This window comes from Echinops telfairi, unplaced genomic scaffold, assembly GCF_000313985.2.
Source record: "Echinops telfairi isolate 266 unplaced genomic scaffold, ASM31398v2 ScPeMD7_70;HRSCAF=299, whole genome shotgun sequence".
Taxonomy (NCBI): Eukaryota; Metazoa; Chordata; class Mammalia; order Afrosoricida; family Tenrecidae; genus Echinops; species Echinops telfairi.
Window position 1 is genome coordinate 10,463,801 of NW_022103968.1, and position 16,928 is coordinate 10,480,728.

General features: G+C 55.6%; 1 protein-coding gene across 2 annotated transcripts in view; it reads right to left on the minus strand.

Annotated features, from left to right (window-relative positions):
- Positions 1-16,928, minus strand: part of GRK5 (G protein-coupled receptor kinase 5) — a 230,429-nt gene that overhangs the window by 25,679 nt on the left and 187,822 nt on the right. For both annotated transcript variants that reach the window (XM_045291305.1, XM_004700901.2), the window contains 4 exons: positions 6,164-6,264; positions 4,331-4,423; positions 1,494-1,557; positions 216-356 (listed from right to left, as the gene is read on the minus strand). In XM_045291305.1, the coding sequence (XP_045147240.1) occupies positions 216-356; positions 1,494-1,557; positions 4,331-4,423; positions 6,164-6,264 (399 nt within the window). The remainder of the gene's footprint in view (positions 1-215; positions 357-1,493; positions 1,558-4,330; positions 4,424-6,163; positions 6,265-16,928) is intronic.

A 16,928-nucleotide genomic window follows, 5' to 3' on the forward strand; every position in this document is an offset into this window, starting at 1 on the left:
CAGACATGCTGAAACCGTTGACCTGGGATGTGTTCTGCTGGGTCTGTTCTCGACAATAACAGCAGCACGGAAATCAAATCACAGCTTCGAGGTGAAGGAAGAGGACTGACGGACACAGCTGTGGGGCGGCAGCGGTGGCAGCAGCACGGGGACCCTGGAGAACCCGGCCCGGCTCAGGAGGGCTGCTCCTGCAGCAGAGCCGCGCCAGGACTCACCACAAACTGGCTGTTGACCTTCTCCAGGATCTGCTTCTCGTTGAGCGCCAGGGACTCGCCTTTCCTCTTCTTGATCCGCTTCTTCTCCAGGCGCTTGCAGGCATACATTTTACCTGTGGCCCGCACCTGGCAGGCACAGACCTGAGGAGGAAGGACACCGTCTGTTGTCAATTGAGACTGCAGAGTGAAGGGGTGGAGCACAGCCTGTCAATCAGGTTGCAGCTTAATGATCTCACTTGGAGGAGCTAAGGAGATAAAAACTCTTTCTTATACACAGATGAGTGTCTATGGATTTGTTTCCTAGTCTATCCGGACTGACACAAATGCCAAGGTGGCAAGGCTGGGGTACAGGGCCTGTTGGGACACTGGTCTCCAGGGTTGGGAGCTGATGAGGTCAAAGGGGCTTGCAGGCCACAGGACCTGACAGTGGGCACCGGCCTCTGGTGGTCTCAGGTCTACTGCTTCCCTGGGCCTTACCTCCCCAAGTTGCCTTTGGCACCCACCCCCCACCCCTCACCCCCCCTTAAAAAGTTCTTAGCTCTGGAAGGTGAGAGGCCTCCAAGGGCACGTAGGTTGCAGATGAAGGTTTGTGGAGCGTCCACGCCAAGGGGCAGATGATTGGTGTGGGCCTGAAGGGCCACGTCCCTGCAAGATGCCTCTCTGCCCCAGCCTCTCAGCTACATAGGGAGAGTACAAACTGGGGACTTTCAAGCATTATCCTGCTGGTGGGAGGGGCTGGTTATAGGTGGAGCATGGAGGGAGACCCCAGAGATACCTGCCTTGGTCATTCATGGGAACGGGAGCCAGAGTACACGGGGACTGGCTTCAGTTATACCCTTTCCCAGCTGTGGGGTCTGACTGAGCCAGGGCACCATTCTAAGCCTCTGCATTTGGAGCAACAAGGGAATATCGGAGGATGGGCTGGAATCAGACCCCACGTGGCTGCACCTATTAACACCGCCCTCAGGCCCACCCCCTCATACATGTCTCCCCTCCAGACTTGAAGGACGCTGGCTCCAGAGAGCACCTCCACCCCACACCCCTGCCCCAGACCACTGCCCTTTCCACTTGAGACCCCGCTAAGTCTGAGCGAACCTCCCTAAAGGCCTGACCGCTTCCCGCCCTTACCACTTCAGCCCTTGAAAAACCTACACAACCTGGGACCATCCATTGGCTCAGGACGCCTTGCTCAGAAGAGTGCAGCAGGCCTTCTCTGGAGGGACAGAGCAGCGACTAGACTGCCAGAACTTTCTCTGGAAACGATAAACGTTCACTCACCTCCCCGAAGCCCCCCTTTCCGAGCACTCGGTATTGCCTGAAAGTGGTTTTGGTCACTGGTTGCCTACGGAGGAAAGCAAGAATCCAACATTGAGTTCATGGCCCGAAGACCCAGAACCCACAGGAGACCAGATACACACCCCAGGAAATCTTGACAGTGGGAAGCACAATTCTACAGTCTCCCAACAGTCCTGAGGACCCTCAAAAATCAGGACTTACACCGGGGCTGGGTGTCAAATCCTCTGGCTGAGTGCCCCACCAGTTCGCTTGCTGTTCCCCACCCCCACCCCCCAATTACAGGAGCCAACTCCTTAAAATAACCTCTTAGCATATATATGTATATGTGTATACACACACACACACACACACACACACACACACACACACACACACACACACACATCTACTGGTGTTGCTTCTCTGAAGAGGCCTGCTGGGCACAGGCTCTGGTGGGATCAGTGGTTCTGCAGGAACGGAACCTTAAGGGTGAGTTCTTGGGGTTGGCTTGGGGCCATGGATCGGGTGCTTTAATCTGGTTCCACTGAGAAGCACTACGGACTCTAGCAGAACTCCTGGAAGCCGCAATCGGGAAATCGCAGGTGGCACTGTGCCGGGTAAATCTGCCCTGTGAGAGAGACCACTGTAACGTGGAGAGCCAGGGGGTCATGTGTGCCTGGCCCTGGCCCTTTCCATCGTCTCATGCGCATGTGAAAGGTGGACAGAGCCTGAGGAGGCCCGCAGCATGGAAATGCTCAGCTGACACTGCTGGCCAAGAGCACTGCAAGGCCCTGGAGAACCAACAAGTCCATCTCGGAAGAATGACTCGAGACCAACAGAAGAGACTGGGTCCTAGAAAGGCCATCAGGCTCCGTCCGGTAGAGGGTCAGTAAAAAAAGACGAAGACCCTTGATAAGATGGATGGGCCTAGTGGCTGCCACAGGGAGCACTGGCGAGGAGGGCGCAAGACCGGGCAGGGTTTCACTCTCTTGTACATGGGGACCAGGTGGCGTTCCACTCTGCTGTACACTGGCACCAGGCAAGGACTGGGCAGTGTTCTCTGCTGTACATGGGGACCAGGTGGTGTTCCACTCTGCTGTACATGGGTCGGTATGAGTCAGGGCCGACTAGATGGTGGGTGATAACCATGATGACAGGCCAGGGACTGTCCTCCTGTCTCTAAAAGTATAATCCTTAAAAAGGGTGGATGATAAACTCCCTCCTCCGTGGTCAGGGTTTGGAGTGAGAATGTCTATTTCCACATTCCACACACTTGGTACGGTCCAGTCCAGTGGATGTCAGTGGCCACAACTACCGAAAGTGGGAGCCGGGTGGCCAAGAGTGAAGGCCTCGAACGGAGGGCTGGGTGAGTCCCTTACTGTGTGACCCAGGGCCAACCCATGACCATCTCGAGAAAACTGGAGTGAACAGCAATGCCTCGGCCTCCAGGGCACTCTCCGTGGCTGTGTGTGCCCAGGAGTCCATCACAGCTGCAGGGACGAGGGCATCCGCCCCCACCGCCCGGTCTCGGGTAACAATAGCAATGTGAGGAGCACTGTTGTTGCAAGGGGCCTCCTTTCCTCTCTCTCTGGCTCCAGGAGATAGCACGGTCTCGCTCATTCTGTAGACAGGCAGGCCAAGGCTTCCAGAGAGGAAGGGAGTGGCCCAAGGCCAGGCTGGTCAGTGGCGGGGCTGGGGTTCGAGGACAGACAGCCGGTGTCCCAAGGCCTCCTTGAGACCTGACCCAGATAAAGGTCCAAGGGGTGGGATCTGCTGGTAGAGCTGGTGTGATGATGATGTCCCTCCCACCCCCGTTCTGGAACCTCACCGGGTCACCTGCTCTTCCTCTGACCCCCTCAGCTGGTGCGAGATAAGTGCACACTGCAGCCAGGCCGAACAGAGGGTTCTGTTACACACGACGTCACTACCGAGGGGAGATGGCCTCAAATCGGAAAACTACCTCAACGATCCTCTACAGAGGAGTGGGTTAAATAAAGGTGGTCGTGCAGCCGACTCAAAGAATGGGGTAGGTTGTTATCGGCTGGTCAGGAGCCCCGGAGGCCCAGGGGGCTGTGAATGGGCTGCTAACCAAAAGGCCATTGGTTCCAACCCACCAACCTCTCCATGGGAGAAAGATGAGGCTGTGTGCTCCAGTACGTAAGTGGTCCGCTCTGTCCTAGAGGGCCGCCGTGAGTCAGAATCAGCTCGAAGGTGGTGCGTTTTGAGTTTTATTGGCTGATAAGGACCTGGTGGGCGGTATGTGATGAGTCGCAGTGGTTTGACCACCAGCCGCTCTGCGGGAAGAGGATGCGGCTATCTGCTCTATCATGAGGGACAGACTGCACCCACGGGGTGGCTCTGCTCGGTCTTGGGGGGTCACTGTGAGTTGAGGAGGGTGGAGGCTCGGGCTTGGGCTTTGTTAGCTCATAGAGGGAGAACTCTCAAGGAGAGTGACGCTGAGGAGCCAGGACTGGATGCCACATGGACACAGCAGGACATCAGAGGAGGGGGAGGTGCATTCTCTCTAACTTTGCAGTGGTTCTCCACCTTCCCAATGCCACCACCCTTTCATCCAGTGCCTCATGTGGTGGTGACCCCCCAACCATAACATTATTTTCGTTGCTACTTCATCACTGTCATTTTGCTACTGTTAGAATCGGGTGACCCCTGTGAAAGGGTTGTTCGACCCCCCCCAAAGGGTCGTGACCCCAAGGTTGAGAACCGCTGCTCTAACAGGAGCCACGGGAGGTTATGGGCCTTACCTGATTCCCACACGAAAGCTCTGCACCCCATACACACTCACACTCACACACAGACAGGTGCACTGGGCCCGGGCTCACCTTTCTAACCATTTCCACTGGAGGAAGCGGTCGAAATACATGCTGTCCAGGTACTCTCGAAAGGGCTCCCCCCGAAGGTAGTCGTGGACGGATCTAGCTCAGATGGGACAAACAGGTGACGTGTTCTAACCCGGGGCTAGAAGCAGATGGGCAGCACGATGCCCAGCAGGCCCCCTCCCAGCCTATCCACGTCCAGCCTCGAAGACTTGAGCACATGGTGCCCTGGGCAGATGCTACGGCCCGTCAGAGGCTGTCAGAGAGAGGGCTCCATTCTGTAGACGTTCCTTATGTGCCTACTACATGCTGGCTGGCAGTCCTGGTTGTGGTATAGCTTACGTGTTGGACTGCTAACCGAAAGGTCAGTAGTTTGAATCCACCAGCCCCTCCGAGGGAAAAAGACCAAGCTTTCTACTCCTATAAAGAGTGCCAGTCTCAGAAACTCGCAGGGCCGGTTCTGCCCCATCCTGCAGAGCTGAGCCATACAGGTCCGATTCGACTCGATGGCAGTGGCCACGTGCCAGCCCAGGAGCCCTGGTGGCACTGTGGTTAAGCATTCGCAGTGGCTCTATAGGACAGGGTAGAACTGCCTCTTTGGGTTTCTGAGACTTCAAAATCTTTACAGGAGCAGACAGCCTTCTCTTTCTCCTGCAGAGTTACTGGGGGGGTTTAAACTGCTGACCTTGTGGCTAGCAGTTCAATGATGCGCCCATGACATGGCCAGGGATTCTTCTAAAGATGGCAGCCTGGGAAACCTGGGGTGGGGTGGGGGGCGGGGGCAGTTCCACTCTGTCTGCAGGCTGGCTCGGGCCGGAACCGACACAGTGACAGGGAGGCTGTGGCAGGGTTTGGTCTAGGCCCCGGTGCTGACATTGCACTGGGGAGATGGCCCCACGCACCGTACCGGGGACCCTCGTGGACATGGGGGAAGGAGGGAATCATAGTTGAGTTGAGAAGAATAGGTGGAGACTGGGTGCAGGAGAGGTATCGCACCCAGAGGAGGGTGGAGGGAGGATGGGCAAGGTGGCCCAGGCAGAGAGTGGCCCATGTGCAAGGGCCCTGTGGCAGCAGGAAGGGAGAGCTGAGTAGGGGGGGGTGTGTCTCTGAGGGGCAGCCCCCGAGCTGGGGAGGGTCCGATGAGGTGACTGGTTTGGGGTAGAGGCTGGAGGGCCAATGGTGGGGGAGATGACTGGGGGAGGCCTGGAAGTCTGATGAATTGGAGGAATTTATTAGGAGGGGGTCTTGGAGGACTGACAAAGGAGGGACGGTAGGGGGTGCTGTGGTAAGCTTGGAGGGCTGAGGAAGTCTAGTTGTGGTAGAGGGGTGGGTGGAGAGATGGTGAGGGGGATACAGGGGGCTGGGCCCTAAGCAACATCACAGGCCACATTGGGGGTTATGGTCTTCAGAGCAGTGGAAACCACAGGAGCTCTGGGCAGAAGCAGGTAGCCTGCCATCCAGGAGAGGACCCCAGAAATGGGGAAGGACCTTTGGGTTCCTGGAGGAGTAAGGGCGGAGGGGGGTGCTGCCTCCTCTCCCCTCACTTGGAAAATACCAGGCACCTGCTGACAGGTGGTGATGATGGGGGCTGAGGGTCTTGACCCCCTGCAGCGGCGATGCCCATTTGGATTGAAGGTGGTGGGGGGAGTCCCAGACCTGCACATCCCTCATCCCCTGCCTGGGCACCACTCCCTTCCCTCTGGGCAGCCTGGGACACAGATGGTTTATTCTCAGAGGGATATGGGACCCTCTGAGGAGTGGACCAGCAGCTGGTGGGCTTAGCTGGGCCCTTGGGCAGCAGAGGAAGCGGTGGGGTCCCGGCAGGGCAGTGGCACTTACTGCGCGCACGTGGAGAAGAGTTCTTTGCAGGGACTCCGCAGAAGCTTCTCTTCCGTCTGGGAGACCAGGTCTCGGTCAACTTGGGCCACGAACACAGGGGACTAGAGACAGAGGGGAGCAGTCAGTGGGGAGAGGGAAGGGGGGTGCCCAGCAGGCCCAGTGGCTGCTCACAATGCTCCTGACCATCTGCCCCTGGCCCTGGGCTGTAGCTGCACTGACTAGTGGTCAGGGAGGTGGCTGGGCTGGGTGATGGAGCCCGGCCTTAGAGTCAGATTCCTAGCTCTGCCACTGATGGCTGTGACCCCTGGATACCACCTGGCTCCCTGAGCCTCACCGTAGAACATGGACAGGGACAGTCCTGGCCCTGAGCTTGTGGACAAAGCCCCAAAAGGTGCTCCCAGCTGTATGGAGCTGGACATGTCCTTGCCAGGTTCCCACTGAGCGTGGCTATAGTGACCAGGGACACCTGCCTGGCCCCAGAAGGCTGGGGTTGGGGCTGAGTAGAGCTTTGGGATGACAGAGGCCTGCCTTTGAATCCCAGCTCTGCTAGCTGCAGCTGTGGCCGGCGGCCATGGCCTCTCAGCGAGGCTGAGAGCAGGACTAGCAGGTTCTCTGAGGAATTAGCACCACCTTTCCATAAGGCACGAGGCCAGACCCTGGTTTCCTAACCCCCCTGCTGTCACTTCTGTCCCCTTCCAGGCTAAGCTGTGTGGGCGTATCCAGGAGCTGTGTGTCCCACCCAGGAGCCAGGGAGCTCGGTGGCCATGGGCTCAGCTGCCAACAGAAAGGGTGTCACCCTAAATGCTGGTTGGGCCCCTACCCTAGAGGAATGAACCTGATTAATAACCCCTCAGAGTGGAACAGAGGAAGGGAAAATTGGTTCCTTAGACGGCTAGCCAAAGAAGCATCCTCCAGCATGAAGGCTATTTGGTGGGCGCCTGGATGAGCCCAGTTTCCAAGGAATACTTGTGCTAATTTCTTCTCACACTGTTAAACAGGTTCTCCATGAAAGCGGACTATTGTTCCTAAGACCCACGACAGGCTGCACAAAGCCATCAAACTCAAGAAGCACAGAAAACAGAGTGGGTATGTTGGAAAGAATTCTAGAACTCATTGTCTGGACAGCGCCTTTCCAAGTGACCGCTCCTTCTCAGATTGATAGTCACTCACTGTCATCGAGTCCGTGCTGACTCACATCAACCCCCTGAGGGTTTCTGGGACAGGAACCCTGTGGGAGTAGAAAGCCCAATCTTTCTCCCTTGGAGCTGCTGGTGGTTTTGAACTGCCAACCATGTGGATTGCAGCCCAATGCTTAACCACTATACCACTAGAGCTCCATCAGACATACAATGACTGACAAAGCTGGAAAGGTCAGTTTCACTAAAACAAACAAACAAACAAAACCCCCACCCAATTCATTGCCACTGAATTGATTTAGATTCATAGTAACCCTTTAGGACAGGGTAGAACTGCCCCAGTGGGTTTCTGACATTGTAACTCTTTAGGGAGTAGAAAGCCTCATCTTTCTCCCTCAGAGAGGCTGGTGGTTTTAAACTGCTGCTGTCGAGGTTAGCAGCCCAATACATAACCACTATGCCAGCAGGGCGCCAAGCAGGAGTTCATTACAGTGTGAACATTTCAAGCTCTTGTTGGAGCCCCGGAAAGAGCCCCAACACATCTGATGGGACTGATGTCTAGCAAAATGCATTCTACTGCAACGGGGCTGCTTCAAATAAAAGTGGCTGCCATCGGGCTCATGGAGGCGATAGGAGGGGGGTGGAACCCACCAGGGACTCTGGAACAGGGATACGTCCACGAAGATCAGAGCCTCCTGTGGGTCTTGAGTCAGAATCCACACACGGGCGGTGGGTTGGTGATGCTGTTTTGTTTAACCCAGGAGCAGCCGTCGTAGGGGTGAAGCTGTGCAGGCAAGGCCAGAGGAGCCTTATGAGGCCCCCTCCCTGATACCTGCCCTGCCCCCAGTCATTCACACACCCCTACCCGCCAACTGTTGGTGGGGCTGTCTCACCAGCTGGGCCATGAGGTGGGTGTGTCATAAATGATGGGGATAAGTGAGAAAATTGCTGAGAGTAGGCTTGGGAGGAGGGGGTGTAGACGTGCCTCTGCCCGAGGATGCTGACGTCTGAAAGGTTGGTTTGCTCTGCCCAGCTAGTGAAATGTGAGGGGGGTATGAGGGTGGTGTTAGTCTGCAGGGTCCCCTGAGGGTGTCTGTGCAGGGGTACAGAGTGCCCTCCTGTCCGGGGTGAAAGGCAACGAGGACTCACTTCTGGTACCCTATGGTTCTAAATGCTCATGCCCCAAGTCCAGGCTCTCCTTCTTTCTCGCCCAGTCTCCCCTGAGTGCCTCCCTGGAGAGGGACAGAGGATCCCCAGCCCCCAGCACTCGGGGACAGGAGCAGCTAGAATGGCAATTGCCCCCAGTGAAGGAAGAAGCCATGTGTCCTGGACAGGAGGGTCAGGACATTCTTCAGGTGGTTCCCAGGCCACTGTGCCTGCTGACCCTTCTCCCCCGACCCTCGGGGCCCCCTGGACCAGAGGTGGTGACGGAGACTGCAGGAGAGCCCCCCTCTCTGCAGCAATGAGCTCCTTCTGTAGAAAGAGTCCCGGGCTACAGAGGGAGCCTGAAGTCCCAAGCTCTGCCACCCCTACCCCTGAAAATCCTCTAGCCACTTCTTCCCCTGTACCGGGAAGGAGCCACTCCCCAGGGATTGGGAAATCTAGTGGTGTTTTGCCTCCAAACTTGGGACTCGGCTTGGGAATTCTAGCAGCTGAGTCTCGGAGGGGTCAATGACTCGTGGCCACTTTGCAACAATCCAATAGTCAAGTTGGCTGAAGGCCATCAGCAAACACTGCACAGGCTTCTGAGTGACAGCTGCTGACCGGGCTGCCTTGGGCTGGAAGGCCCCGGGCCTGGCACAGGCCCTGTGCTCACTGCGTGAGTTCATGAACAAGCTGTATCACAACGTGACTCTGAACCTGGTGACAGCTGTGGGGTTCCAACGTGACTCTGAGCACGGTGCAGGTCAGCTGGGTGGACAGGCCACAGGGAGTGACAGAGTCATTGCTGGGACCTTTAGAAAAGGGACCTGCACTGCCCACCTGGATGCATGGTGAGATGCCACACTCTGCCTGGGGTCTGCCTTCATTTCTCCTGCTGTGAAGCCCAGCTTACTCATGGGGGCCAGCCTGGTGCCCAGCCCAGGGCGGGGGCAGGGAGTGGGGGGCATGAAGCTAGTATGGTCCTTGACCTCAGAGCACTTTCCTCTAGTAAGACATGAATGATTGATGTCCCACAAGGACTTTCCAGTTGGGTCAAATGGTTAAGTGCTAAACCTAAGGTTGGCAGTTCGAACTCATCGAAAAGCACTTCAGAAGACAGGCCTGGCTATCCGTGTCTGAAAGACCACAGCCAGGAATCCTTGGGGAGTACAGTTCCACTCTGCACCCAGATGGCTGCCATGACTCAGAATGGACTCAAGGCGACTGGTTTTTTAATTGCCCATCCTAATATGAGTTGGGCTGTTAACTTCAAGGTTGGCAGATCGAGACTACCAGCTGCTCCTTGAGAGAAAGCTGAGGCTTTCTCCTCCTGTAAAGAGTTACAGTCTCCGAAACTCATAGGAGCAGTCCTGCCCTCTAGGGTATAGAGTCAGAATTGACTTGGTGGCAGCGAGTCCCCCCACCCCCTGAAGCAGAGAAGTTATTTCTCCTCTCTGCTCTATTGATGATGTGGACAATGGGCAACTGAACCTGGATGGCTTTCAACCCTTTTATTAAGACTTGAACGATCCCCTCCTAGTAAAAAGGGGCCCTGATGCCGCAGTGGGCTGCTGGGTTGCTCACCACAAGGTCCGTGGCTCCTTGGGAGAAAGGGGCGGCTTCCCACCCCTGTGAAGAGTTACAGTCTCAGAAACGTGCAGGAGTGGTTTCATATCTGCCCTTTAGGGTCATTACGCGTTGAAATGGACTCACAGGCAGGGAGTCCATAAAGTTTATCTCTAGACCAGCAGTTCTCAACCTGTGGGTCGAACGACCCTTTCACAGAGGTTGCCCAATTCATAACAGTAGCAAAATGACAGTTAGGAAGTAGCAACAAAAATAATGTTATGGTTGGGGAGGAGTCACCACAATGTGAGGAACTGTATTAAAGGGTCGAGGCATGAGGAAGGTTAAGAACTACTGCTCTAGACCCTTTGCTGAAGATGGTTCAACAATGGTTGTAGGCCCACATCAACAGGGAAATGCCCTAATTCACATGGCTTCAGCGGGGGATGAAGCATGAGGGCTATCACTGCTGCCGGCAGATGGATCTTAGCCCAAAGTGGAGAGTATCAGAGACATGTTTCCCTGTGTTTCATTGCCCAGACAAATACATTCAACTGTGGATCATCGTCAATCATGGATAACAGCGAAAAGGCCAGGTATTAATTGTGCTCACGTGGGACTTGTGCACAGATCACGAGGCAGTTATTGGAGCAAAACAAGGGGTCGGTGTACAGGTTCAAATCACACAGAGAGGGCAGCAGGGTCCTGTCCTTTCACCACATGCGTGCCACCCCCACCCGTGTGCTGAACAAACACGCGATCTAAGAAGCTGGATGACAAGAAGACCAATGTGTCAGGAGGGCTGGGTGACATAGCCTTGCTCGTCGAACATGTAGAAGACTTGAAGCTTTTACTGATGAAGATCCAAGACGACAGCCTTCAATATGGATTACACTTCAATGTAAAGAAGACAAAAATCCTCACAACGAGACCAATGAGCAACATCCCGGGAGATGCAGCAAACACTGAAGTTATCAGGGATCTCATTCCACTTGAATCTACAATGCACACCCACGGAAGCTGCCATCAGGAAATCAGATGACACACAGCATTCAGTGAATCTGCTGCAAAAGATGCTTTACAAGTCATTACAAAGCAAAGAGGCCACTGATAATAATTCATAAATTACCAAGGGTTCGTGAGGGAGGGGTGGAGGGAAGTAAAAAAAGGAGGAGCTGATACCAAGGGGTCAAGTAGAAAGAAAATATTTTGAAAATGACGATGGCAACTAATGTGAAAATGTGCTTGACACAATGGATGTATGTCTAGATTGTGATAAGAGCTGTATGAGCTCCCAATAAAATGATTTAAAAGAAAATAGTATTAATAATATAAAGAAAAAAATTTAAAAAGAGAGTAACAAAAGTAAAGAGGCCACTTTGAGGACTGAGACGCCCTGGATGAAGGCTTGGTGTTTCAATGCCTCAGATGCAGGCCCAAGCTGGACGAAGAACCAGGAAGACCGAAGGAGAAGTGAGCCCTTCAAAGGAGGGTGGTGCTGAAGAGTACCGAGTGCAGCGCTGCGGCCAGAAGGACGGCCAGCCTGACCTGGAAGAAGACCAGGCAGAATGCTTCTTGGAAGTGAGGGGTGAGGCTTCGTCGTAAGTGCTTTGGGCGCGTTCTTGAAAGGCTGGTCCCTGGAGAAGGACATCACACTTGGTCGAGTAGAGGGTCAGTGAAAGAGAGGACCCCAGAGGAGAAGGATTGCCACCGTGGCTGCACAGATGGGTGGACACACACCACGCAAGGGTGGCTGTCAACCCACATGCCACCCTGAGAGAGATGAGGCTGTCTGCTCCCATGAAGTTTCTGTCCCCGAAACCCTAGCGAGCAGTTCTACTCTGGTCTCCCAGGGTCGCTGTGGGTTGGAATCGCCCCAGCGCAGCGGGTAACATCAACAACCCATATCCAATATGGAGCCAGCTCTGTTGAAACAATAGGCCAGCGCTCCATTCTAACCACAAGGTTGATGGTTTGAACCCACCTAGAGGCTCTACAGGAGCAAGAACTGGCAATCTGCCCCTATAAAGATTCCAAACAGATTCACCACCACAGAGTCAATGCCGACTCATAGCAACCCTGTAGCACAGGGCAGAATTGCTCCTGGGGGTTTCCGAGAATGTAACTGTTTACAAGGGTAGAGAGCTCTGCCTTTCTCCCGTGGAGCGGCTGGTGGTTTCGAACTGCAGACCTTGCAGATTGCAGCCCAACGCATAACCACTTCGCCACCAGGGCCCCTCTTGTAAAAGTTACAGGCTAGAAAACCCTATAGGGCCATTCTCCTCTGCCCTATGGGGTCACTATAAGTTAGATCGACTCAATGGCTCATCACATAGATTCAACTTAAGAATGATGCAAGTGATAGCAATGGCTTACACATGGTCAAGGTGGACTCTGCTCACACAGGGTGCTAAGTGCTTTTCTGCAGCATTTCAGGCTCCTGTCCCTCGGACTGTGTGTGTGTGTGTGTACTACTATGCCGCCCATTTCTCGGATATAGAAACAAAGGCTCAGAGAAGTTAAGTAACGTTTCCAAAGCCAGGAAGCCAGTCACAGGCAGAGAGGGGGTCTCACAGGCCAGGTTGTGAGTGTTCTGGCTGGAGGTGGTCGGGGTATGACCCACCCTTGTTCCCCTCCATCTGTGGCCCCCCAACTGCTAGAAGCCCCCTTGGGGTATGTAGAGCTCAGCCTGCAAACCAAGACTGCAAGAGGCCCCGCCGGCCTCTGTGGAAGAGGACGCAGCTTGGGCCCAGGACTCAGGCTCAGGGCTGGTAGGGCAGTTATGGGTGGGGTCATCTGAGACAGGCTTCAAGCAGGATGGGGTCAGAAGGAAGGTAGAATTTGGCTTCAGACTGCCCACCCACCTGAGGGCAAGGACAGCCAGCTGGCCAGCTTGGACTCGGCTGACTCCTAAGCGGAAGGGAGGAGCTGGCCAGGGCCTGGGGGGGACCAGCTGTGTGTGTGAAATCACACCACTTTCCGGACTCAGGCTGGCAGCGGGCTCTGGGGACACTGCCGCGAGTCCAGGCCCTAATGAGGGGGTTGATGAGCAGCTGGTCATGGGTTTGGCTCCGGGGCCCTTGGTTAAAGACCAGTCTCTGGCGTGACATGAAGTGATTAAGTGGCTCCAAACCCTTTCAAGCTCCTCCAGGGTACGACACCTCCGTCGTTGCCAACCATAAGGAACAAGACACTGCTGGCTGGTTTACATCTGGAGCGAAAGCCCAGGCCTGCCAGGAGGGCAGCCAGCCGGGGCACACTGCCGTTCGCCGGGCCCTCTCCTCCCCAGCCCACTGCCATCGAGTCGATTCTGACTCCCTGCAACCCTACAGGACAGAGACGGGAGCTTTGGGGTTTCTGAGACTGTCCATCTTTACAGGAACTGAAAGTCTCATCTTTCCCCTGAGGAGTGGCTGGTGGGTTTAAACTACTGACTTTATGGTTAGGAGTCCAACACATAACCCAACAATCGCCACCCCCACCCCCACCCCAGGGGTCCCGACAGTTGCACAGCCACCCTGTGGGGCAGAACGGAACTGCGTCATAGGGTCAAGGCTGGGCTCTTTAGGAAAGCGGACAGCCTCGCCTTTTTCCTCCAAGGAGCTTATGGGTTTGAACCACTGACCTTTTGGCTAGCAGCAGAGTGATGAAACACTGCTTCACCAGCTCTTCCGCCAGTTCAGGGGAGTCTGTTTCAAAGAGGCCATTAAGAAGAAGGGGTGGGCCCAGTCTCCAGACAGGAGCTGTGGGCAGGGGTGCGGGGTGGCTCTGGGTTCTGAGCCAGGCTGGGAGCCCAGCTGCTGGGAGCTGGGCTGAATCCTGTGCAGGCGTGAGAATTCCCTGCGATTCCAGCCATGTACCCCTTCAGGTCCCGGGGAAGTGGGGGGCATGGCTGTGAGGTGGGACAGGCAGATGTATCCTCACCGCCTAAGTGACCCCTTCGGATGGACAGCTCTGTGTCCTTTGCAGCAGGGGCTGTGGGGAGGCAGGGCCAGGTTGACAGGGTGTACAGCAGCATGTCTGGGGTGACTGGCAGATTCACAGAGGCCCTTCCTCTGGGCCCAGCCCGGGGCAGGGGTGAGCCAGCGCCTTTCAGGCAGGGGACAGATGGGGAGGGGCCTTTCTCAGGTTCAGCTGCCCCATGATGCTTTACTCAGTGCTCCATCAGGAAGCACGGCCTCACCAGCCCCAGCTCAGTCTCTAGGGGGGTAGAATACCCAATTGGCATGGTACCCGGGCCTCAAATCACCACCATCGAGTCTGTTCCCACGCATGGCAACTGGTGGCACAGGGGTTTAAGCATTGGGCTACGATTGGTCAGCATTTCCAAACCACCAGTCAACCTGTGGGATAAAGATGAGGCTGTCTCCTCCACTAAAGATTTAGCAGTCTTGAAATAAGAAAGGTAAGCAGAGATTTACTTGTGCTTACTTGAAACTCACGAGAAATAGTTCACTTCAAATGTGCATGGGAAATAAGCACAAGTGAGCCTGCTCTGGTGACATAGTAGTTTCACAAGGTCAGCAGTTCGAAACCACCAGCTGCTCTTGAGGAGAAAGAGGAGGCTGTCTGCTGCTGTGAGGAGTTACAGGCTCTGAAGCCACCAGGGGACAGTTCTACCCCATCCTACAGGGTCGCCATGAGTTGGCATCGACCAGATGGCAGTGAGCTTGGCTTGGTTTTGAAGCCTGCTTTGACCCCACACTTGTTGGGTCACCCACTTCTGCTCAGTGCCCACTCCGTGGCTTTTCAGAGAGAGGACTGGAAGCTCCAAGTAGACAGCTAGCCGCCCCAGCTCTGCAGCTGCAGGGCACTCTGCAAGAGCCTGGAGTCTGTGCACCAGGTGGCGCCATTGAGCCTCGCCATGAGGGTGCCCCCAGTACAAGGCACCCCCAAGAGGCCTGACCCTCCAGGTGCCCAGGGTGGGCAGGCCAGCCGGCCTTATCTGAAATAATCGAGTTTGGCCTTGGCAGTGACAGGTGAGGGGGCACAGGAGACACGAGCTTGGGAGAGAGCCTGGCAGAGGTTAGACAGAGCAAGGGCTTGAAGGGCAGCTGGGGTTTACGCAGGTGGAGGAGACATTGTGTGGGCAAAGGCCTGGAGGCTGGAGTGCTGCTCGGGGAGAGGGCTCATCCACAGGGTGGCCGTCAGCACCCAAGGCTGCCCTGAGTGAGTCAGAGCCATGAGGCCTGAGTCATCCGGCCCCAAGGTGACCTCCGGGACTGGCTGTCTCAGCGGCTGCACCTGCTCCTCCAGCCCTGCTGTCCCATTAGCAGCAAGCATCCTGACAGGAGGGCGGGAGAAACTCTGGATGCGTGCCATCTCATTCCCAGAGCACCTCCGTGGATCTGTCTGTTGTTTCGAGATGTCAGCCTGGAAATGACAGGTGTCCCTGCAGACACACAGGGACTGGGCATGACGGCAGGCCCCTGAAAGGCTATCCCGACCCCCCCAATGCAGGCTCCTCAGTAGCAATGTAGGTGTCACTCTCAGAACCTTCTGGAAGCACAGGTACTGATTCCCCCGAGATTCTGGACGTGAGACTGAGATGGAGCGAGAGGAGGTGGGGGTGGGGCACATAAGACTCCCCTTGGCAGGACCCTTCAGGCCTCACCCAACCCGCTCACTTCACAGAGGGGAAAACTGAGGCCCACACAGAGCCAGGGCCAGGGCTCAGAAGGGTGCCTCTCTCCTCAGCAGGCCCAGGGCGTGGGTGGTGGTGGTGGTGGTGGTGGTGGTGGTGTGTGTGTGTTGGTGTGTGTGTGTGTACTTGAACCATATAAACTCTAGACTCTCCATAGGAAGGACACAGCTTTCCCGTATCACACCAGCTTGTCCCCATTTCACAGATGGGGCATTCACACAGGGCAATCTTACCCTGTGTCTCCCCAACCACCCCACCTCTCTGCTGGTCCAAGAACTCCTATCTCTGCTCGTCTACTCTGCATCCTCCTCCGGGCCAGGGTCTGTCCCCAAGGGGGTCTTGCACTCCTGGTCTCCACAACCCACAGGACCGAATCTCTCCAAGGGCCACCCCTGGAACTCCAGCCCCACACTCACTCTGTTCTGGGTGCCCCACCCTCTGCCCAGCATGGCATGCCCAGGACCAGCTGCTTCCACCACCACCCCCAATCCCCCACCTCAGGTGACAACTGTTGTCCTCATCGCTGCCATTTCTGGAACACCGAGGGAGCATCTCCCTCGGTCCTCTCGGGGCAGGTTCACGATTATCACTCCCCCAGCTCACAGATGCAGAAATAGGCTCCGAAGGATCCAGACACTGGTCCAAGGTCCCACAGCTGGTATGTGAGCAAAACATAGGATCGAAGGCCAGGTCCCTGACCACAGAGCCTGATCCTTAAGCAAGCCATATCCTGCAAGGACAGCATGTTCCTTCTTGGATGGTGAGGCTGGAGGTTGGGGTGTGGCCTTGGGGAGCCAGCCCTGCTTTGAGGCCCATGGGGTGGGAGTAGGGAAGCTAGTGGAGGAGATGGGCCTCTATAGTGAGGTGGACTAGACGCTGCGTTTTGGCCAAGGCTGTTTGTGCAGACCTTTCAGGCATCTGTACTACGCCTACACACACACACACACACACACACACGCTGATGTCCACGCATGTTCCATTTCACCTTTTGAAAGCATCGTGGGAAGATCTTGGCTCATTAACAGCTACGCTATCAGTGGACTAATAGTACGCCCAGGAGCCGCCAGTCTCTCTCCAGACGCAAGCACTGGGACCCTGTGTGTGTCACGTGGGGGCAGCTAACATTCCCACGTAAGTTGCTTGCAGTTCCCAGGTGGACCCATCTCTCAGGGCAAGCTCCAGAAGCAGGAGTCCTGGGGGTCCCCTTCCTTTAAAATAAGGGGTTCTGCCTAAATACAGACATGTACATATGTAAATATATTTAAGATTATGGGGG